Here is a 23048-nt window from a genome sequence, read left to right as displayed (position 1 = left end):
CCAAACGATAATTTAACCTCCCGAAACTTGTGCTACAAAAGTTGTTTCTAATATGAAAAACAAGAGAAAATCATGAGAAAATCTAGCGTAGTAACATGTTTGTAACCACTACTCAATGCATTTATTATATGTATAAAATCAGACATGCATTACAGGCCACTGAAGATGCTTCATAAATCAAAGAAGCGAAGATCATATGGCAAAAAATAAACTACCTTTCATTTAGTTGTAAACACAGAACTTACTTCCATGAATTTTGAAGCAACTATGGAACGACGGAAAACGGGAAAAAATGACAAAAGTGTGATTACAAAAGTGAACCAGTTCCTTGATAGTTCCGACTACTAATATCTACAAAAAGATCCGATTGTAGCTTTCAATGAACAAAGAAAAACCACCATAAAATCATGTAAAACTATTATGTCGGAAACCAACAGTCGTATGCTGGAGTATATGGCATATCCAAATTACATGAAGATAGTGTTCCTATACGCCCAGTAGTGTCATTCTTCTCTATTCTATGTTACCTACTAGGGAAAGGGATTGATTATATCATTAAAAAGAAAATCAGTTCTAAACCTATGGCTCTTCTTGACAAAACCCCACCCAGTTCTAAGCCAGTATTATTCCATGTCACTAGCTCTATAAACACATTAACACATCTTTTACACAAATCCAAAGCAAATCCTGCAGAATTACATGACACAATCGATGGTGCTCAAATGTGTGTAAAACAGAATTGCTGCTAGTTTCAAATCAAATATTATAATCAGTCTGATGTCCTAGCTGTGGGTTTAACTCTTGGTCCTATACTATCTTCAATTTTCATGGACAATTTTGAACAATTTTCCAACTGAAAGTGCCAATGAACTAGGAAATTATGTACAGGTTCAGATATATCGACGATGTGCTTTGTTTGTGGACCGGTACCACTACAATTTGATACAGTACTACAGCATTTGAACTTACGATATAAAAAAAAAATTTAGTTTACAATGGAGCTGGGAGGCTGTTTTACGAATATCTTTTTCCTTAATATAGATATTAGTATAAGAAAATACATATTCAGCGCTTACAGAAAAAATATAGCTACTGATATAGTAATCGCTGCAGGCTTTCAACATCCACACAGCCACAAACATGCAGTCTTCCATTCAATGGTGCGTCGTGTCATATCTGTTACATTATCCAATCGAGCTTTTGAAACAGAACTACAAACCATCAAATAAATCGCTTCTGGCAATGGCTATAGCTCCGCACTGATCGATAATATTCTACGAAAATAGAAAATGGGTAAAATTACACCAACAGCCCTCTGTAGTTACAAAGCCTGTTGCAAAATTCCACATATTGGGAACATTTCAGACAATCTTGAAAAAAAGGTATAGTCTCACAAGTACAGACCTGCACTTTATTAGACAGATAACCTATCAACATTTTTGTTCACTAGTAAAGACAAATTGCAGCCCTTCTCATAGAGTATTGTATACAAAATTACTTGCAAACCTTGTGATAAAGTGTATATTGGGCAGCTAGGCAGAGCTGTGGCAATTAGGCTACATGAACATCAGAGACCCTAGCGGTTAAGGAAGAAGAATTCGACCTTTGCTGATCATCTTTCAGCAGCAAACCATTTGTATGATGTAGAATGGGAAATTCTACATTCTGTCAAGAAAAGGAGAGAGATGACCCTACAGAAAACAAATCAACAAACTCGTGGCACAGAACGCCAACCTCAGTTTCCATGTACCCCTTTGTTAAATTAATTTTTTGTTACTGGATTCAAACTGTAAATTCGCCTTATTTCTCATGATTTGTTCAATGTATCTCCCATAAAAGCTTTTTTTGCCCCTTTTTAGCTAATGTAATGTTGTAATATTTTCCTGTGTAAACACTCTTTTATTTTCATATCTTCTGTTCAAATAATATCTGTGTTTCTGACATTCAATTGTCACCTGAATATCACCTGAATATGACCTGAGAAGCCGAAAGCCGGTTCCCTATCAAATAAATATAATTCTGCAGAACATTAGCAAATGTTTTTTTTCTTTATGGCGCTCTGCAGCTTTCAAATGTTTATTAAGGACATTTTCTATACTGCATGAGCAGCACTAGAAAAGTTTTATTTGTGAGTTGCACTAGAAATATTTTATTTACTAAGGTTTCCAGTTTCACAACCCATCATCAGTGGCATCTGATATATAGGAACAAACAACTGTATGTAGTTCGATTTCTACAAAATGATAACTGTATATATAGTAACAGTAATATAAGTCCTTTTACATTGTGTACCTCTATAGCAATGACACGCTTGTTATTTAATATGGCAGAATCTGAACTCTATCGTATAACATAGTACACAGCTTGTCACATATGTTACTTCTGTCAAATAATAGGCTGTGGCAATTCTTGATAACGTTTGACATAGCTGTTACATAGTGTAAAGATGGGAGTGACATACCGAAGAGTCTACATTACTTGTATTTTGTTATTTTTAAGGTAATATTTATATTTTTTAATTTTTTTCCTTGGCATTTGGTAAGTAGTGCCATACAGTTCACTCATATTAAATTTATGAAACATGGTAAAACAACAAACTCACACGTTTTTTAAAATTCCTTTCCAGAACAGCTAAGTATGATTGATTTAACTTCTACTGTAATTTAAACTGATGTTACAAATTTAAATATTGTCTTATATATATAAATATGGGCTTGCCCCGAAGGATACTTGGAAAACCACAAAGTAGCGGGACATGTGCTTTCTTTAAGTCTTCCACAACCACTTACATATGCATACTGTATATTGGACAACTGAAGAAAATATGGTTTAGATCTGCATAGGAGATTTTCTCACAGTTACAATAAGGAAAATTCGAGATACCTGTTTGGTGAAGATGGGCTAGAAAATATCCATGACTTAACTGCATCCCAATTACACTAGTTATTAATTTCCTTAAAAACTTTTTGTCTGGGAACCAAGGTTTACGTGGGGGAGACGCTTGCATCGATGCATACCGTTTACCTATACTATAAAATTCCTGCTGTAACTGTTGACTTTGCAAGCTGATCTGCCCTCATTCTATAAGATGCCTGAGTGAAATAAAATCCAAATGAAAAAAGAGGCGTTTCCTTTGTCATTCCTTTGCATCGCCAAGTGAAGAATCTCAGCTATATATATGTATGTATCACAGTTATATTTTGGGTTTTCAATGGATTGAACAACACTTTTCGAATCTGAAATAACTGCAATGTTGCAATGTGCTATTTATGTACATAAATCTGTGACATACATCAAATATGTAAATTACAATTTTTTTGACAGTTCATATATGAAGATAGAATATAAAAATGGTGTAAAATTGCGAAATAATGCAACGTATCGCATTATACTGGACAATTTTACATGTGCTACATAGACTAGAAACCAAAATTATTCGATTAAAACACTGTTGAAATTTAGTACGTACATCTTATTCTTGTTCGTTAAATTGTTGTCCAGTTGTTTTGTCATATGATGTATATTTCAGTTTCTTCTAGAATATTTAATAATCTACCTTTCTCTGCTTTATGGAAAATGATGACGCTTTTGTTACTGTCGTCAGCAGAATGCTTGTATTCTGTTAAATGTGTAGTGAATCCTGAGGCATTGGCTTCACTGACATTAATATGTTCTCTATATCTCGTTTTGAAGTTTCTCCCCGTTAGCCCAATATACAATTTATCACATTCGCTATATACTTCACACACATCTGACGTGATATATGTTTGGTTCATGTGTATATTGTGTAGAAGACATGATGTTACATTGTTCTCTGTCATGAAGCTAATGTGCACTCTGTTTTCTCGAAACAAACGGGTTAATTTGTCGGAAGTATGACTACAGTATGGTAAGGCTGTAAACTTTCTTTTTTTTTGTACTTGCTCGCTCTTTTCTAATGTGACTGATTTCTATTCTCATTATGCATTTCTGCTTTTTGTGTATAATTTCATAACTAGTTTCGGGTCATCCTTAATTATTACGCATCTAACGCAGTGCCATGCACCAGGACCTCGCTACATCGTTTCTATGGAAGAAAAAATTAAGTAAAACAAAACGCTAAGTACCTCATCCTCTGCCCACAGGACATAGCAGACTGTGTACAGAATCCACATCGCTATGGGCAGCTGTAGCACCAGGATCCGTAGCTTCAAGAGTGTCTTCCTGAAACAGAGAGAGATAATTAGGTTAACACTTTCTCTGCTCTTTCCACTTCATTCCATTATTCATATAGTTAGTAGTCAATTTGTTAGGCACACACTTCCAGGAATGTAATTTATGTGTAGATGGAGTTGTTATGATATCCAACTTGAATAACTAATTTACATTAACTTCATTTATCAAATGTAAACAATCAGTAACAGATCACTGTGCTAGGTGTGACACCTGCAGGACTGAAAACAGGGCAAGCCTAAACTCCTGGACAAAAACTGTAAGGCACTCAGTAGACAGGATCGGATATCAATGTAACTTCGCACGCCTGCACAGTATGGCGAGTATGTAAACGATTAGAGTTGATTTTCTGTTACTGGAAGAACGGCCACCATAATGCATTAGTGTTGTTACCAGGCCTGGTACGTTATATAAGGGGCGTGAACAATGTCAGATGTTGAATAAACACTGTGGAAGTTATGGAGATTCAATGTACTAGTGGAGACAAATTTATCAGCAACTGAAGAGTTTGAAAGGGGCTTCATTATTGGTCTCTATGTAACCTGCTGGATGGGGCATTCGGATGTGGCCATCGCGCATGGAAATATGCGGGCAGGTATACTCGTCGTCAAGGTTCTGGTCGACCTCATCTGACCACCTCAAGGGAGGATCGCAGTAATGTGTACCAAGCACACGGTATCCCTTTCACATTTGCTCCTGCTATAACAGAACAAATAATGGACACCCGACAACATTATGTTCCATCCCATACCATTGGTTGGAGACTAGCCAGCTGCCAGACTGGGGAGGCTGCCATTAACACAATGATGTACACAGCTCTATCTGGAATAGTGGTGTGACCAGGAAGAATGGACTGGTGCCATCGAGTATGGTCATGACTTGGAGAGAGGTTCAGTGTTTTGGAGTGGCTTAGTGGCATTTTTCAAGGGGTCAAACAACACAGAATGTACACAGCAGCTGACTGGATGCATTTATTCAAACGATGTAAAGTGCCGAGTGCACTGTCAGCTAGATGAGCGGTTTAACTGCAGAGTGTGGAGGGCCTAGTTCAAGATGGGTATGAAAATGTGATATACGAAGTGTTGCCTTTTTTTCTGCATCTTCGTGATGAGTGTACTGTGAAGAATCTCAAGATGGCAACAACTGTCTTCATAGAGCTGAGGGTATACATTTTTGGTGTGATGAACACCATGACTCCTTAATTGGTCACCTAATTCACCCAACCATACCCCCATACAAAATGTCTGCTACTATTTTGAACAGCAACTGGAACATATTAGTTAACAGTTCTGTAATTTGGTAGCTCTGAGGAGTCTAATCATCGATTAGTAGCTTCAGCTTGATACGGGTTACCTGAAGATTGTGGTCTCCCTTCATTGATGAACTGAATCTGTCTGAAGGCTAGAGGTGGTCTTACACGGTATTAGTGAGATGTCATCTCACTGTCACCAATTTTGTGTCCCATGTGCTTATCTGAAGCATGATCTTTGAATGGTCGCCTTGCCCAGTGTATCAAATAGACGAGACATACCAGGTTAGTGGCACAGGTCTGCAGAGCCAGTGACATCCTGGTAGGCAGCAGAGGGGCCCCGTGTTGAGCTGGATCATGGCCCCATGCAGCTGATCTCTGGAGCCCTCCTGCTCGCAGTAGGCGACCAGCAGGCAGAACATCTGATACAGGCATGTGGCATACAGGTCCTGGAGGCCAACGTCGACCAGGAAGGATGCGCGTGGGATCATCACTGACAGGTAGGCCAGCACTGCAGCTACCTGCCAACACATATTCCTGTAGCCTAGGCAGCTGAGTTGGACAACAGTCTGACATAGAGAAATTAATGGTACATCATCAAAATATGCATAAATTGTCAGTATGTGGTGTGGTGATTACACAGTCCTGTCAACACTTACAAACAGGATGAAACCATTGTTCTGTACAATATTTATGTGTGGGAGAACCCATTATGTTTCCATCAGTTATCCGTTTAACTTGCTCTTCAGACCCATGAGTGCTGTATAAACTATCCAGCAGGACAACAAACGCTCTTTATAAGAATGTATCTGGAAGAACAGATAACACTTGGAATCTGCAGCTGTGATACCTATGTAAATTGACGGTGGAGAGGTGAGGAAGGAAAGTAAATGCAAGGAACTATTGATGTCAGCTCCGTCGGAACTTTACACAGAATCAGGGGCGATTAATGAAAATGTGTGCTGGGCCCGAATGCAGGAACTTCTGTTTACTAGGCAACTGTATTAATCACTGCACTATCTGGACACAGTATTTATTGCAAATATTCGGACTATCTAGGCATGCTCACCAGCTGATTCACACACCCACCTATCACTACCTATCTGCAGACCCATCGACCTCCTGTAGGACTCTGTCATTAGTGAGCATAAAGGACATGGACCGCCACTGTGGATAGATGGTGGTATGGGGGAATGTGGGTCAGCTGGGGAGTGTACCAAGTTAGTCCGTGCATTTGGATTAAACACTTTGTCCAGATTGTGAAGTGGTTAACACAACTGCGTAGTAAGCAGGAAATCCTGGGCTCAAATCCCAATCCGACACACATTTTCACTCATTGCCAGTGATCCGTATAAAGTCCCGATGTAGCTGACATCAATAGTTCCTTTCCTTTCCTTTCATCTACATCTGCATCTACATGGTTACTCTGCAATTCAAGCTTAAGTGCCTGGCAGAGGGTTCATCAAGCCATTTTCATACTACCTCTCTACCATTCCACTCTCGAATGGCGCATAGGAAAAAGGAACCCCTAAATCTTTCCGTTCGAGCTCTGATTTCTCTTATATTATTATGTTGATAACTTCTCCCTATGTAGGTGGATGTCAACAAAATATTTTCACATTTGGAAGAGGAAGTTGGTGATTGAAATTTCGCAAATAGATCTCCCCCCTCCACCTTCAATTTACACAAACTCTTCTACTTTTTATATTTTATCTTCCTTCTTTCAATTTCTCTTTAGGTGCTTTTCTTCATGTCTAACATTTTCAGGTTGTATCATTTTATTTTATTTTCTTCTTTTCTTTTTTCCTACTCCTCAAATGATACACTGGTATTTGCGATTCCTTCTGCCCCACATTTTCTCTTCTTTGATCTTCATTCTCACCTCTTTTCCCTTGCCTTGCTTCTTCATTAACTCTTATCTCCCTTCACCTTCACCTCTCATCCACCTTCACATCCACTTTTGTTCTACTTACACCTTTGTTTCCTCTCTTCTACCTCCACTCTCATCTCTCATCCCTTCGCCTAAATTTCTTCTTCAGCCTCTCCTCTCTTCTACCCTTATTTTCCACCCTCTTCCACATCATCCTCACTTTTCACCTTTACCTTCACCTCTATTCTACCTTCACTGTTACCTCCAAACTGCCTTCACCATTCTCTCTTCCACCTTTATCATCAAAGCCCTTCCACCATGTCACAGTTCTCTTCTACCATTACCTTCACATTTCTTCTGCATTAACTCTCACCTTTCTTTGGTTCTAATCTTTTCACATTCTCTCTCACCTTTCTTTTACCTTTACCCTCACCCCTCACTTTCACCTCTCTTCTACCTTCACCTCCCCTTTACCTCTGTTCAAGCCTCACCTTTCTTCCACCTTCTCTTTCTCCTTCTTCTTAAATACTTTCACTTTCACTTGCAACACCTTGCCAACCTTTCCCCTTTGACAAAGAGCCTTGTCCAACATTCCTTCGTCTCTACCTCTTTTCTCCCAATATCTGTCACTTCCTATATTCCTTCCCTTCCCACCTCACTATTATTTCTCCTCTCTCTCTTCCTCTCCTTTCCCTTCATCTCTCTCACCAAGTCCCTCTCTCTCTATACATCTAAATCTACGTGTTTACATCTATACAGCTACCTCCAAATGTCTACTTCCACACCTCCACAGTTCCACACCTCCACATCTCCACAACTCCACGCTACCATACTACCACACCTCTTTCTCCACCTTCATCTCTACCTGCGTCACTCCCTGTCCTTCTCCCTGTCCTCCTCTTTGTCTCTGTCACCCTTCCTCTCCCCCCTTCTCTCTCTTCTGTCTGTCTGTCTCTCTCTCTCTCTTCCTTTCTCTTCCTCTCTCTCTTCCTCCCTTCCTGCCTCTTTTGCTTCCCTTCACCCTTACTCTCACTCCCATTCTTTTCCTCTCTCTCCCTTTCCTTCTCTCTCTCCCCATAGGTTTTGAAGAACAAAGTAATTTCTACTGGTGTACCACATTCCGGTAAGTTATCATAATGCCTTCTTTAACAAGCTTATTTGTAACAGTTTTTCCAGTCTTCGATAGGTTATCTGATTCTGTTGTGGGAATGCATGATCAGAGCTGTGGTAGACAAGAAGAGAGGATGACTGACCGGGTGGATGGTGAGTACCCACGCAGTGTGGCTTCGTAGCTGTGGGGCAGTCCTGGTCACCACGTGCCTCAGGCTGAGCGTGTACGTCACACACACGGACACCAAAGCCACTGTGGAGACTGCTATGGCCACGCTGAGCAGCGGTGTCAGGTCTGAAAGCAGAAGCAACACACTATGCATTAAGAAAGATAATACTTTGTGTCAGATATCTACGTAGCTACTGGGTATTTCAAGACGAATTTTGGAATTTTATGACTATGTACATATATTATATACACTGTTGTTCTCATCGACTGTACTGGTGATCACGCCCAGTTTGTTTTTATTGAATGATGGTACTTCCGTCTCCATTGTTCGAATAAGTGAAATGAACTGACGCAGTCTATATTACGCAAGCACTACATGCGTTAAAGAGGGGCTGTACATTACAGAGAACCGCGCTCTCAAAATTCTGAGAGTCGACGTTTCAGACAGATATTCTAAACTGCTCGAAAAACTTTTTGTACCCCTTGGATACCTATGATAGTTTCTGGGTTTAGTCTGGAAGTGAAAATGGAATGTAATAGCTAATTTTATGAAATTGAGAAGAAAATCTTTAATATTAAATGAAAAGAAAACAATGTGCAAAGTAAGAGCAGTCTGTTTGAAAGTACAAATTTTTGCACATTTCTGAAATTACAATCCGCTATTGGGTAAGTTTCAATATCATTGTGCCCCGCTCTGTGCGCTGCGACAAGCTTGGGTTCTGCTCAGCACGCTGTCCACAAGGTGGTCGGCTTGTGGCTGTGCACGCCATTCCAGTCTTCGACAGCGACCCTCCGAGAGTCATCCAAAGAGTGAGAAGGATTCCTACACTGACGTACTGCAAGTTTCAACTGGCCTGAAGCATGCTTAATCGGGTTCACATCAGCAAATACCGTAGGCCGCCCCATTTGGTTCATTCCAGCCATCTACAACAAAGAGCTCACGAAGTGAGTGCCATGTGGTCGAGCATTATGTTCTTGAAAGACGAACCCATCAATGTAACGTTCACCGTAGGGCTGCACAATAGGTTAAGGATCCTTAAATTAACCTCGATATCTATGAGACATCCGTACATGATTCTGGAACGAAACATGACTGACCCTTCTCTGTGCTCAACCCGTGGGAATCCATGATCAAAGCTGAATTGACAACAGCCGCCTCCACATGCTTCTATGACGAACATCAGGCAAATCCTGCACTCGTTGGTGAGGAGAACTCGATGTCATTCGTCCAGGTTCCCAGCCATGTGTTCCCTAGCTCACCTTCTTCGCGCACCACAGTCGGGAGGTTTGAGCTGTTGCTCCTAATGGGCGCCAGAAAGTGAACCTGAACTAGCGGGGGCAGTTAGTAACGTCTCGGTCGACACAGTGATAATCCTCCTAGCTGCCTATAAAAATGCAAAAAGTAGTTCTGCTGCACTCTTCTCAGGGTACATCCCAGCCATAACGCAGTCTCTTGTCAAAAGTATCTGGACACTCCTACGTAATGCAGAATTGACAACTAGATGTCCCGACAGGTGGACTGACCACTATAAAAGCAGGCGGAAGTATTGTGTTGTCAGTAGAGAAGCAGTAAAAGGAGAGTTTAGTCAGTTCAATTGTGGACTAGTGACTGGATGTCACCTGAGTAAGAAATCCGTTGGGGAAGCTGCAACCCTTCTTAAGCTGCCCAAATAGACTGCTGGTAATGTGACTGTGAAGTAGAAACGCGAAGGAACAGCCAAAGGTACACCAAGACCAGCCTACCTTGTGTGCTGATGGATAGGGATCGTCGAGCATTGCGGTAGGTGGTTGTAAAAAATCGCGTGAAATCACCAGAAGGAATCACTAGTGAGTGCCAAAGTGTTACCAGCAGTCCAGCTAGCATTGGGAGTTAGGGAGTTAAGAAGAATGGGGTACAATGTCCGAGCAGGTCCTCATAAGTTACACATTTCCTTAGTCAACACTGTAAAGTGGATAACTGGAAAAGTGTGATTTGGAGTAATGAATCACGCTATACCCTGTAGCAATCCAATGGAAGGATTTGGGTTTGGCCAATTCCTGGAGAATTGTATCTAGCATCTTGTGTACTAACAGTGAAGTACAGAGGACGGAGTGTTATCGTATAGAGGTGTCTGTCTTGACTCGAATGTGATCCCCTTACTGTGCCCAAGAAAACCCTGAATGTGGAAGGATATGAGCATATTTTTCAGGATTGTGAATTGTGGATGGTAAAGGAACAGTTGCGAGATGAGAACTGTAGAAGCATGACAATGCATCCTGTCGTGAAGCCGCACTTGTGAGGCAACGGTTTGTGGCCGACAACATTCTATGGCGAACAGGTCTTTAAGAGTCCTGCCTGAACCAGAAAACATTTGGTATGAGATAGAACATCAGCTTCGGTTCAGATCTTGGCGTCCAACTTCACTACGTCCTCTGGTTTCGGCTCTTGAGAAAGATTGAGCTGCATTTCCTCCACAGACATTCAGACGCCTCACAGAGTCCCCAGCAAAGTTCAATCCGTCATAAAGGTGAAGTGTGCACACACCTCATATTAATGTCCACTAACAGGTGTCCGAACGCTTTTGATCAGCTAGTATATGTACACTATGTTATCAAAAGTATCCAGACCCTCCCGCACCCCCCACCCCCCCCAAAAAACATACATTTCTCGTATTAGGTGCATTGTGCTGCCACCTACCGCCAGGTACTCCATATCAGCGACCTCAGTAGTCATTAGACATTGTGAGAGAGCAGAATGGGTGCACCACGGTACTCACGGATTTCAAACGTGGTCAGGTGATTGGGTGCCGCTTGTGTCACACGTCTGTACGTGAGACTTCCACACTCCTAAACATCCCTAGGTCCACTGTTTCCGGTGTGATAGTGAAGTGGAAACGTGAAGGGGCACGTACAGCACAAAAGCGTACAGGTCGACCTCGTCTGTTGACTGACAGAGACCGCCGACAGTTGAAGAGGGTCGTAATGTGTAATAGGCAGACATCCATCCAGACCATCACACAAGAATTCCAAAGTGCTTCAGGACCCACTGCAAGTTCTATGACAGGCGGGAGGTGAGAAAACTTGGATTTCATGGTCAAGCGGCTGGTCATAAGTAACACATCACACCAATAAGTGCTAAACGACGCCTCGCTTGGTGTAAAGAGCGTAAACATTGGACGATTGAACAGTGAAAAAACGTTGTGTGGAGTGACGAAATACGGCACACAATGTGGCGATCCGATATCACGGTGTGGGCATGGCGAATGCCCGGCGAACGTCATTTGCCAGCGTGTGTAGTGCCGAAAGTAAAATTCGGATTTTCATGAAGGGGGCTTGCACCCCTTGTTGTTCTTGCGTGGCACAATCACAGCACAAGCCTACATTTAGTTTTAACCACTTTCTTACTTCCCACTGTTGAAGAGCAATTCGGGGATGGCGATTGCATCTTTCAACACGATAGAGTATCTCTTCATAATGGACGGCCTTGTAATGGACTGGTATGCACAGAGTCCTGATCTGAATCCTATAGAACACCTTTGGGATGGTTTGGAATACCGACGTCGTGCCACGCCTGACCGACCGACATCGATACCTCTCCTCAGTGTAGCACTCCGTGAAGAATGGGCTGCCATTCCCCAAGAATGTTTGCAGCACCTGACTGCGAGAGTGGAAGCTGTCGTCAAGGGTGGGCCAACGCCATATTGAATTTCAGCAGTACCACGAACTTGTAAGTAATTTTCAGCCAGGTGTCCTGATACCTTTGATCAAATAGTGCAGATAGCATTCATTAGTTACTGTTCCTGGCTGCAGACGACCAGTATGACACAAGTCTTCCATGTCTTATGTCGCACGTCAGCACCTGAATGTTGGAATGACATCCCAATGGTGGGCAATTGCCTGTAGAGACAACACTTAGAAACGATGCTTTCATTATTTTAATAGTTTTGGTTTCAGTTAACTCGCGAGCTGGACTTGTCCAACAATCTGTAAAGACGTTCTGTAATCGGTATCGAATTTCAGTGTAGGTTCTTTCAGTTGGCTATCTCTGACGTGCAGCAAAAATGGTGTCACCTCTAGTCATTTCCGTACACTCCTAGCGAATCGGATCGCTGGCATTTAGATCGGCATCCTTGCGAATAAGTTTGAAATCCAATTGTTCCGCGAGACACAGGTCAGAAGCGGCATAAGCATGTTCGACAGATTTGGTGAGAGAGTTCCGTTTATTCAAAGTGGTTGCTCCCAGGCAAGTTGTTGCAGTCAGTACTTCTGCGTCGTATTCGTATCGCACAGGCTATTTTTGCTACAGTTGAGCGTGTTAAACTTGTGATGAATTGGAAGGCGAGATGATATTTAGGCGTGAGGTGTAACAAAAATACACTCCTGGAAATGGAAAAAAGAACACATTGACAGCGGTGTGTCAGACCCACCATACTTGCTCTGGACACTGCGAGAGGGCTGTACAAGCAATGATCACACGCACGGCACAGCGGACACACCAGGAACCGCGGTGTTGGCCGTCGAATGGCGCTAGCTGCGCAGCATTTGTGCACCGCCGCCGTCAGTGTCAGCCAGTTTGCCGTGGCATACGGAGCTCCATCGCAGTCTTTAACACTGGTAGCATGCCGCGACAGCGTGGACGTGAACCGTATGTGCAGTTGACAGACTTTGAGCGAGGGCGTATAGTGGGCATGCGGGAGGCCGGGTGGACGTACCGCCGAATTGCTCAACACGTGGGGCGTGAGGTCTCCGCAGTACTTCGATGTTGTCGCCAGTGGTCGGCGGAAGGTGCACGTGCCCGTCGACCTAGGACCGGACCGCAGCGACGCACGGATGCACGCCAAGACCGTAGAATCCTACGCAGTGCCGTAGGGGACCGCACCGCCACTTCCCAGCAAATTAGGGACACTGTTGCTCCTGGGGTATCGGCGAGGACCATTCGCAACCGTCTCCATGAAGCTGGGCTATGGTCCCGCACACCGTTAGGCCGTCTTCCGCTCACGCCCCAACATCGTGCAGCCCGCCTACAGTGGTGTCGCGACAGGCGTGAATGGAGGGACGAATGGAGACGTGTCGTCTTCAGCGATGAGAGTCGCTTCTGCCTTGGTGCCAATGATGGTCGTATGCGTGTTTGGCGCCGTGCAGGTGAGCGCCACAATCAGGACTGCATACGACCGAGGCACACAGGGCCAACACCCGGCATCATGGTGTGGGGAGCGATCTCCTACACTGGCCGTACACCACTGGTGATCGTCGAGGGGACACTGAATAGTGCACGGTACATCCAAACCGTCATCGAACCCATCGTTCTACCATTCCTAGACCGGCAAGGGAACTTGCTGTTCCAACAGGACAATGCACGTCCGAATGTATCCCGTGCCACCCAACGTGCTCTAGAAGGTGTAAGTCAACTACCCTGGCCAGCAAGATCTCCGGATCTGTCCCCCCTTGAGCATGTTTGAGACTGGATGAAGCGTCGTCTCACGCGGTCTGCACGTCCAGCACGAACGCTGGTCCAACTGAGGCGCCAGGTGCAAATGGCATGGCAAGCCGTTCCACAGGACTACATCCAGCATCTCTACGATCGTCTCCATTCGAGAATAGCAGCCTGCATTGCTGCGAAAGGTGGATATACACTGTACTAGTGCCGACATTGTGCATGCTCTGTTGCCTGTGTCTATGTGCCTGTGGTTCTGTCAGTGTGATCATGTGATGTATCTGACCCCAGGAATGTGTCAATAAAGTTTCCCCTTCCTGGGACAATGAATTCACGGTGTTCTTATTTCAATTTCCAGGAGTGTACATGGAAGCTGATTACAAAATTATGCCATGGTCGTTTAATCTGAAGCATTGCGCACTCACTTTCGTTACTCTGTCCTGCAGTTTAGGTCTTCCTAATGTAATGGTGCAGAGCCACAGCCCAGTACCAGCTCTGGGACATTCACAGCCCCTCTGCCTGCCGAGTGAGGTGCTTCCACGTCGCCAAGCTACTGCGAGTCAGCAGTCTGGAACGTTGACCGACCTTCAGGAAGTTTCTGCTGTTCGACCCACTGCTGTGAGACAACAGCTGGATCTCGGTCACTGGTCCCTGTTCCAGACACTTCACTTTGCGTCAGAACCGCGGGCTTTTCCACACTGTCAGCGCCGGACAGTGCTATTTAAACCCCTCGGAAATACCCCATTTTCATTGAGCAGTGGGCGGTAGTATGACACGCAGTCTGTGCTAGTCAATGTCATACCAAAGATGCTGCCCTCACTCCATTACCATTGGACCGTGCTGCGGCTCGCGTTGGTGCCGTGTGTAGGTTTCTGCCAGACCGTATTGTTTACTTGGCATGGTTGCGTTGTTTGTCATGTTCTCGTGTTCACTGACTCCACTCGTTTTCGTAAGCGTTGCCTGTCTGCTAGTGGCAGCAGCTGCGCTTATCGATATGTAGTACTGTTGCCCCTATCTTTGGGGCGACCTCGTGCTTCTTCCATGTGATGTGGGTCTGGCGGTTCAGTTGGGGACGCAGGAGCAGCGAGGTCCGCGCAGAGCGACAACACGCCAGGACCGCGGGCGGCGTGAATGGACTGCCGGATCGAAGGGCGGTGGTCACGAGGGTGTACGACCTTGTCGAAACCGTATCCTGCATGTTTACGTTAAGTGCATTGCAATTAGCGTAGAGAAACCTCCACCATTGTGAAATCTCGCGATTCTCCAGTGACTTGGGTTCGTGTTGCTGCTCGTAGTGTCGCCGAGGCGGAAAACGGCGAGTGGAGTACCTGGGGAAGGCGGATCTGAGTAGCCTTCCTGAGCTTCTAATTATTATATTCAGCTTCTTACATGGCCGCTAATGCCCCAGTTACCTGCCCTGGGGGTTAGTGTATGTAACGGCAGTGTAGATTTCCTCGCCTTGCCACCGCTGTCTGGTGAGGCGTGTAAGTTTGACAGCTTCTTGACTGTAGGTTGGTTGGCGCTTTTCTACCTTAGTCATTGCTTCTTGTTCCGGGCGCTCTAAGCACAGTATTCTGTGGGCAGAGCCCAGGCCACCGGTTACGGCTTTGGCGTAATTTTACATCTTGCATTCGTTTTGTTGGATGTCAGGTAGCTTCACCAAGATTATCATTAATCGCTCGTTAGACTGCCACTAGTCCGAGTTACTATCTTGTGATCTGAATGCAACTCTTTGCTGCCTTTCTCTTCACCCGTGAAAGTGCTTTTGGTATGACCTACTCAGAGGTCGATTCCTGGAGCACCGTCTGGCACTGACCCTTGTGGTTTATTATTGTGTTATTATTTTATTATTGTAGTATTAAGTTACCATAATTTGTCTCACCTGTTTGGTGATATGTTGTTTGTTTTTTAAAGTTAACTTTTGCTATGCCATTCGCGAGTTTGACAGCATATTTGTTAAATTTTTTTATAATTGCCATTTTGGCGTAAAGGCCTTCAGCTGTGATTGTGGTTATTTGCCTTAAAATTCTGATTGCGACCACATTGGCTCATCTTCAAAATTATTGGCTGTCTATATTTTATGCATTTGTTAAATTTTAAATTTTTCGTGTTAAAGGCCTTCAGCCGTGATTGTTGTTCATTTCCTTAAAAGTCTGACTGCGACCTCATTGGCTAGTTTTCAAAAATTATTTATTAATATAAATGAGTGAAATTGCAAAGCAAACCAATAGTAAATTATTCGGGCCTTGTCCACAATCATAACCCAATCCTGCTATCCTTAATTACCAGGTATCAACCACACCTCAAATCTCTATGCGTTTCCTCACAACCCAGGGGTTCAGGTAGCTCAGTACTCTACCGCCTTCACGGGACTACGATGATGGGTGTCCAGCCACCCATGCATCTCCCGAGGTCGTAACGGGGGACTCCTTCAACCTGCGTCACTGGGGGCGAGACACAGTGTCCCATATTCCTGGTGACAGCAGCCTACACCACAACCAGCATGCTATGGCTGGAAACAGGAGACGTCATCTAACGTGGCAGTAGGTGCTCAACACTGCTGCCAAAGCGAGGCAGGCCGCTGTGGCCGAGCGGTTCTAGGTGCTTCAGTCTGGAAGTGTGCTGCTGCTACAGTCGCGCAGATTCGAATTCTGCCTCGGGCATGGATGTGTCTGATGTCCTTGGGTTAGGTTTAAGTAGTTCTAAGTCTAGGGGACTGATGACCTCAGATGTTAAGTCCCACAGTGCTCAGAGCCATTTGAAACATTTTGAGCCAAAGCGAGGTTAACACACCAATGTTGGTATATTACTGACAGATGTGAATAGCCTGCGATAAAGAACTTCTTGCGACCACAAGCTCCTTCTTCCACTGTCCCCACATGCATATCTGGCAGAGAATCACCGCCGACAACAAACCATCTTGGATACCCCATTATACACTCTGAGACAAAAAAAGGACACTCCAGTTAGTAGTGTGTTCCACTGCTCCGCCAGTGCGGCTGACAACTGTTGGATGGTCGTTGGAGCATATGGACATGCTGCAATACATCTCTGCAAAGCATCCCACATGTGCTCCATGGGAATGGGCAGGCCAGCCTATTCACCGAACATCCTTTTGTTCCAGGTGTTCCTTCACCCGCGGCGTCTGATGCTGCTGTGCACTTTCATCCATGAAAACCATGTGAAGGCCGAATACACCCTTTAAAAGATGCACTTGGGGAAGGAGTACAATGCGACACCTCGACCACAAAAACGATTGTGTTTGACAATGCTGGATGTACCTCCATAAGGCGGCAGGTGGAAACATGTTATACACCAAAGGACATTGTCAAGCACGATCGTAATGGTGGCCCAGGCGCTATAGTATGGGGAGACATAATGTTGCAAGGGTATTATGACCACGCTCACTGGTCAATGCTATTGTGACACTATGCTCTGAGCCGTGCGTGGATCGTGTTCCCGCCATCATCTATTTTCCACCCTGTTTTTAACGTACTTCCACCTCGATACGTTAATTTAAATTACTACTTTCACATTGCCGCTTTGCCTGACCGTGAGCGGCGTTATCAGCGCGTGTCGATGTATGCCCTCTCGTAGTATCTTCGCTCGGCTGCTATTACTACCCGCTCGTTGTCTGTCGTAAGCGAGGACGGGTCGCGAGTTCGGAATCGAAGTTCGGGTCTGCCAGACAGTTGGAACGCGTCTGGAGCGCAGTCCCGGCCTGCCAATCAAGAAGTTGCAATGCGGCGCTAAAGTGCGCGTCATATATCTTGGCGGCCGAGTTTAGATCGTTCTGCGCATCTGACGTCACAAAACACAGTCAGCCAATGAACAGAGAACGACGTTGCCAGATCTCGACAGCAGTGCAGAGCACGGACGAGTGTCTTAAGTTTTAGAAACGTTCAGTCATAAACAAAGTAATAGAACAAAAGCAATGTCTTGATAGCAGACTTTCTTTTACAGAAAGTTTGGAAAAAGCATTCTTTATACCAATTGATTCATATTCTATTAATTAATTAAACCAAACAAGCAATAAGACTCCTAATTCAGCCGATAGCAAGGAAAGGTGTTTGTTTCAATCTCACGAACTGCTTTTTCGCTATAAAGAACAGCGGTAATTGTTTATTTCCTATTGTACTTCGACAAAGCGTGAGTAATTCATAGTCATACCAACAGTGTTTATAAGTGGTTGCCTGAGATGTTAGAGTCCGTATTGAGTTACACTGTTTGATGAGGTGAGGTAGCGGAACGGTTAAGGTGTTGGGCTCAAACCTTGTGCGGTGCGTAATTTTTTCTTTATTTAAAAACAATATTGGAGTGCCTTACTTCACGAATTTTATTAGTTTGAATGAAATTTCTAGTGCTTTGCCTCTTCATTAACTTTTTCGCTGCTGCAGACACGTGCTCCCCGCATTCCGCACTGTGCGCGATTTTGTCATCACTGCACTTCTCGCCTGTGCAGACACATGGTGTTCCCACTGCTTTGACACACTTATCATTCGATTTCACAAAAACTATTTGGCCAAAAAATTTGATTTTTACACGTCTTCTTGCCTGATACCTTCCCCCCATAAACGACTTAATTTTGTTTTGATGTGCAGCATTAAATGTGGTAAACCACTGCACGAAATTTTGAAGAGTTTGCAGAGGTAAAAGTCCATAGCGTATACTTTCCGTATGGTCGATTTTAGTTGCCACAATGTTGAGAATGAAATGTGGACAAGATACCTAAATTTCATATAATATTTACTGTATAACAATATCTCATTTAATTTAAGTACCACATAGGTGTCGTATGTAATATTGAGAAATATTCCGTCTTTCGCGACTGTAATAAAAGTTTTATATACACACGGCGCGTTTGGCTTTATTTTAAAGCACTTCCATCGATGAAAGGTATGGCAAATACACAATGGTATTCATGTTCTATTTCTTGTTTTTGTTCCACAGTCGCAGTTTTACCAATGGTATTGAAATATATCCCTCTTCTGCAACTGTAATAAGCGACTTATTTAGACCAGACGCTTTTCTCTCTTTTGAAGCATCATAAGAGGACTGTATTTTGTGTCCTCCATTGTCAAGTCACCTTTCGTAGTTTTGTGCTGCGGTAGCACAATATTCAACGTTTGTGTTGGCTCATCAGTGTTTTAGCAAATAAATGCTGTTTGTGTGTGCCACACACAAAATTATATTTGACATAGCTCTGAGCACTTCACTGACAGACGGTATATTCAAGTCCTAATGTTTTTGTAAGTCCACAGTTTTGTTTAATCTATTTTGTCTACTTCCTTTTGATTGATTGAAGTGCTTTAAAATAAAGCCAAACGTGCCCAGTGTAAGTAAAACTTTTGTTACAGTCGCGAAAGGTGGAATATTTCTCAATATTACATACGACACTTATGTGGTACTTAAATTAAATGAAATATATAGGTATCTTGTCCACATTTCATTCTCAACATTGTGGCAACTAAAATCGACCATACGGAAAGTATACTCTATGGACTTTTACCTCTGCAAACTCTTCAAAATTTCGTGCAAAGGTTTACTATATTTAATGCTGCATAATAACTGCGTTGAACATCGAAACAAAATTAAGTCATTTATGGGGGAAGGTATCAGTCAAGAAGATAGGTAAAAATCTAATTTTTGAGCCAAATAGTTTTTGTGGAATGGAATGATAAAGAGTGTCAAAGCAGTCGGAACACAATGTGTCTGCACAAGCGAGCAGTGCAGTGACAAAATCGCCCACAGCGCGGAATGCAGGGAGCACGTCTTCGTAGCAGCGAAAGTGTTCATGAACTGCGCGCTCCCCCCTACACGTAAGCTTGCGAACTATGCTATACTATGGCGCTGCTTCTATTGGCGCGTGCGTCGTGTGCAACTGCCAACGCGGCAATCTCCAGCGTCTGGGCGGGCATGCGCGAGCCGCCAAGATAGAAGAATTGAACTACAGTGCAGTCGGGTTGGAGCAGCAGTGAGGCCTGCGTCGACATGGCTCGCCCGACCATTGCCGCCACGCATCACTTGAGCCGGGCCACGGTCTTGGTGGATCGTCGGTCGGTCCCCCTACCGCACGACGCGTTTTTTTTTTTTTGCTCATCAGTCTACTGACTGGTTTGATGCGGCCCGCCACGAATTCCTTTCCTGTGCTAACCTCTTCATCTCAGAGTAGCACTTGCAACCTACGACCTCAATTATTTGCTTGACATATTCCAATCTCTGTCTTCCTCTACAGTTTTTGCCCTCTACACCTCCCTCTAGTACCATGGAAGTCATTCCCTCATGTCTTAGCAGATGTCCTATCATCCTGTCCCGTCTCCTTATCAGTGTTTTCCACATATTCCTTTCCTCTCCGACTCTGCGTAGAACCTCCTCATTCCTTACCTTATCAGTCCACCTAATTTTCAACATTCGTCTGTAGCACCACACCCCAAATGCTTCGATTCTCTTCTGTTCCGGTTTTCCCACAGTCCATGTTTCACTACCATACAATGCTGTACTCCAGACGTACATCCTCAGAAATTTCTTCCTCAAATTAAGGCCGGTATTTGATATTAGTAGACTTCTCTTGGCCAGAAATGCCTTTTTTGCCATAGCGAGTCTGCTTTTGATGTCCTCCTTGCTCCGTTCGTCATTGGTTATTTTATTGCCTAGGTAGCAGAATTCCTTAACTTCATTGACTTGGTGACCATCAATCCTGATGTTAAGTTTCTCGCTGTTCTCATTTCTACTACTTCTCATTACCTTCGTCTTTCTCCGATTTACTCTCAAACCATACGGTGTACTCTAATGAGTACACAGCAGATCATTTACTTCTTCTTCACTTTCACTCAGGATAGCAATGTCATCAGCGAATCGTATCATTGAGATCCTTTCACCTTCTATTTTAATTCCATTCCTGAACCTTTCTTTTATTTCCATCATTGCTTCCTCGATGTACAGATTGAACAGTAGGGGCGAAAGGCTACAGCCTTGTCTTACACCCTTCTTAATACGAGCACTTCGTTCTTGATCGTCCACCCTTATTATTCCCTCTTGGTTGTTGTACATATTGTATATGACCCGTCTCTCCGTATACCTCACCCCTACTTTTTTCAGAATCTCGAACAGCTTGCACCAATTTATGTTGTCGAACGCTTTTTCCAGGTCGACAAATCCTATGAAAGTGTCTTGATTTTTCTTTAGCCTTGCTTCCATTATTAGCCGTAACGTCAGAATTGCCTCTCCCGTCCCTTTACTTTTCCTAAAGCCAAACTGATCGTCACCTAGCGCATTCTCAATTTTCTTTTCCATTCTTCTGTATATTATTCTTGTAAGCAGCTTCGACGCATGAGCTGTGAAGCTGATTGTGCGATAATTCTCGCTCTTGTCAGTTCTTGCCGTCTTCGGAATTGTGTGGATGATGCTTTTCCGAAAGTCAGATGGTATATCGCCAGACTCATATATGCTACACACCAACGTGAATAGTCGTTTTGTTGCCACTTCCCCCAATGATTGTGTGTGTACTTGGCGTTATTTCCACTGAAGACTATTTTAGATGTTGTCTGCATTCTGAGGAGTCGGTCGGTTGCTGCGGACCAGGGAAGTTATCTCCTCGCGGTGCAGTCGGCTGGGTCCGCTGGCAGTCCCCGCCCAGTGTCCGATCGCTACGGGCTTCTTGGTTCACCGATCCAGGACATCAAAGTTGAGTAGTGGTTTCACTACCCAAGCCACGTGCATTCATGTTGTGGTGGTTCGTTTGGGTGGTTCGCTGTTGGAGAGGTTTTCCTGTGAGTAACACCGAGTGTTTCTATTGCTGAAATTTAGCCGCCATGCGGTGCAGTTATTGGTTGACTACAATTGACTACAATTCGAATGCACTAGCGGAATTTTCTGCCTCGTGGCCGTTAGTGTTCCGGTTACCTGCCCTGGCCACTAACGTAATTTCACGCAGCGTCCTTTCCTCACCTGTTGTCGCTGTTCAACATGGTGTGTAATTCTGACAGCTAATAAATACATCATTGTGGATTATCACTTTCGTAACCTTTGGCGTTTGAGTTCTCATGTAGTCATTGATGGCAAGCAAGTCGTTGTGTCGGTCGGCCCTTAGCTGGCCCCTGGTTGGCTTCCGACGGATCGAGTGTAGTTGGGCTCACCACCTGTCTCACCTAAGTGAACGAGGTCAGACCGACCTCCCTGGAGGCTTCTAAGTGACATTGTCTTTATTGTCTTTCCCACTGGTGTTTAGTGATCTGTTTTCAGCTATTTAAAATTTAAGTCTTATGGTTATATTTTTTTTTAAATTTTGGAAAATTAATTGTGGGCTTTCAGCCTTGCAACTTTATTCTTAAAATTGTCTTTCAAGCTTAAACATTGCGGCCTTCTGCCTTTGAAAGATTGTGGTAACATGTTTTAAAATTTTGAAATTTAATTGTGACCTTCAGCGATTTGTATTACTGCTAGCATATGTTTGTTCTATCTACTTTGCCTTGAGGCTTTCCACCTAGCTGTGATATATGTTTTTTTAATTATTTTATTTGCTATTTCAACTGCATTTTTATCTTGTTGATTCTTAAGATTTCTTGTTTGGAGGTAAAGGTTCAGCTATGTGCTGTTTTGGTTGTAAATGTGTTATTAAATTACAATAAGTTACAATTAGAAGGTGAATCTGACCTCAGTTTTATTTGGCCCTTTCCTCAGTCTTAATTACCTGTTCTGCCCAGTGGGCTTAGCGGGCGTTTCATGCTCTTTTCCCCTGAGAGTTTTTTCCGGCGTGAATCAACCTCTGACTTCGTTTTTATGGATGGCAGTGGGTGACAATTAAATACGTAGATGAAGGAGCTCCTGGAACTAGAGGATATTCGGCAGGTGAAATGGATTGCCTGTTCCTCGTGCTGAACTCCCATTGAGCACGTGTGGAGCGCATAGTGGAAACGCGTTACAGCATATCGACCTGTACCAACGACCTTCCAGCAGTTGTCATACACACTGGTGGAGGAATAGAACGCCCCACCACCACAACTTACCAATCTTGTGGCCAGCATGG

At 43.8% G+C, this 23048-nt stretch overlaps 1 protein-coding gene across 1 annotated transcript in view; it reads right to left on the bottom strand.

Moving 5' to 3' along the window:
* LOC124551250 (organic solute transporter subunit alpha-like) overlaps nucleotides 1-23048 on the bottom strand; it is an 85500-nt gene that overhangs the window by 22057 nt on the left and 40395 nt on the right. Inside the window, exons 3-5 of the mRNA XM_047126246.1 lie at nucleotides 8585-8736; nucleotides 5744-5982; nucleotides 4107-4203 (exon numbers count right to left, since the gene is read on the bottom strand). Coding sequence (XP_046982202.1) covers nucleotides 4107-4203; nucleotides 5744-5982; nucleotides 8585-8736 — 488 coding nt within the window. The remainder of the gene's footprint in view (nucleotides 1-4106; nucleotides 4204-5743; nucleotides 5983-8584; nucleotides 8737-23048) is intronic.

The sequence above is a fragment of the Schistocerca americana genome, chromosome 9 (assembly GCF_021461395.2).
Source record: "Schistocerca americana isolate TAMUIC-IGC-003095 chromosome 9, iqSchAmer2.1, whole genome shotgun sequence".
Lineage (NCBI taxonomy): Eukaryota > Metazoa > Arthropoda > Insecta > Orthoptera > Acrididae > Schistocerca > Schistocerca americana.
This window is presented reverse-complemented; position numbering and strand designations above follow the sequence as displayed.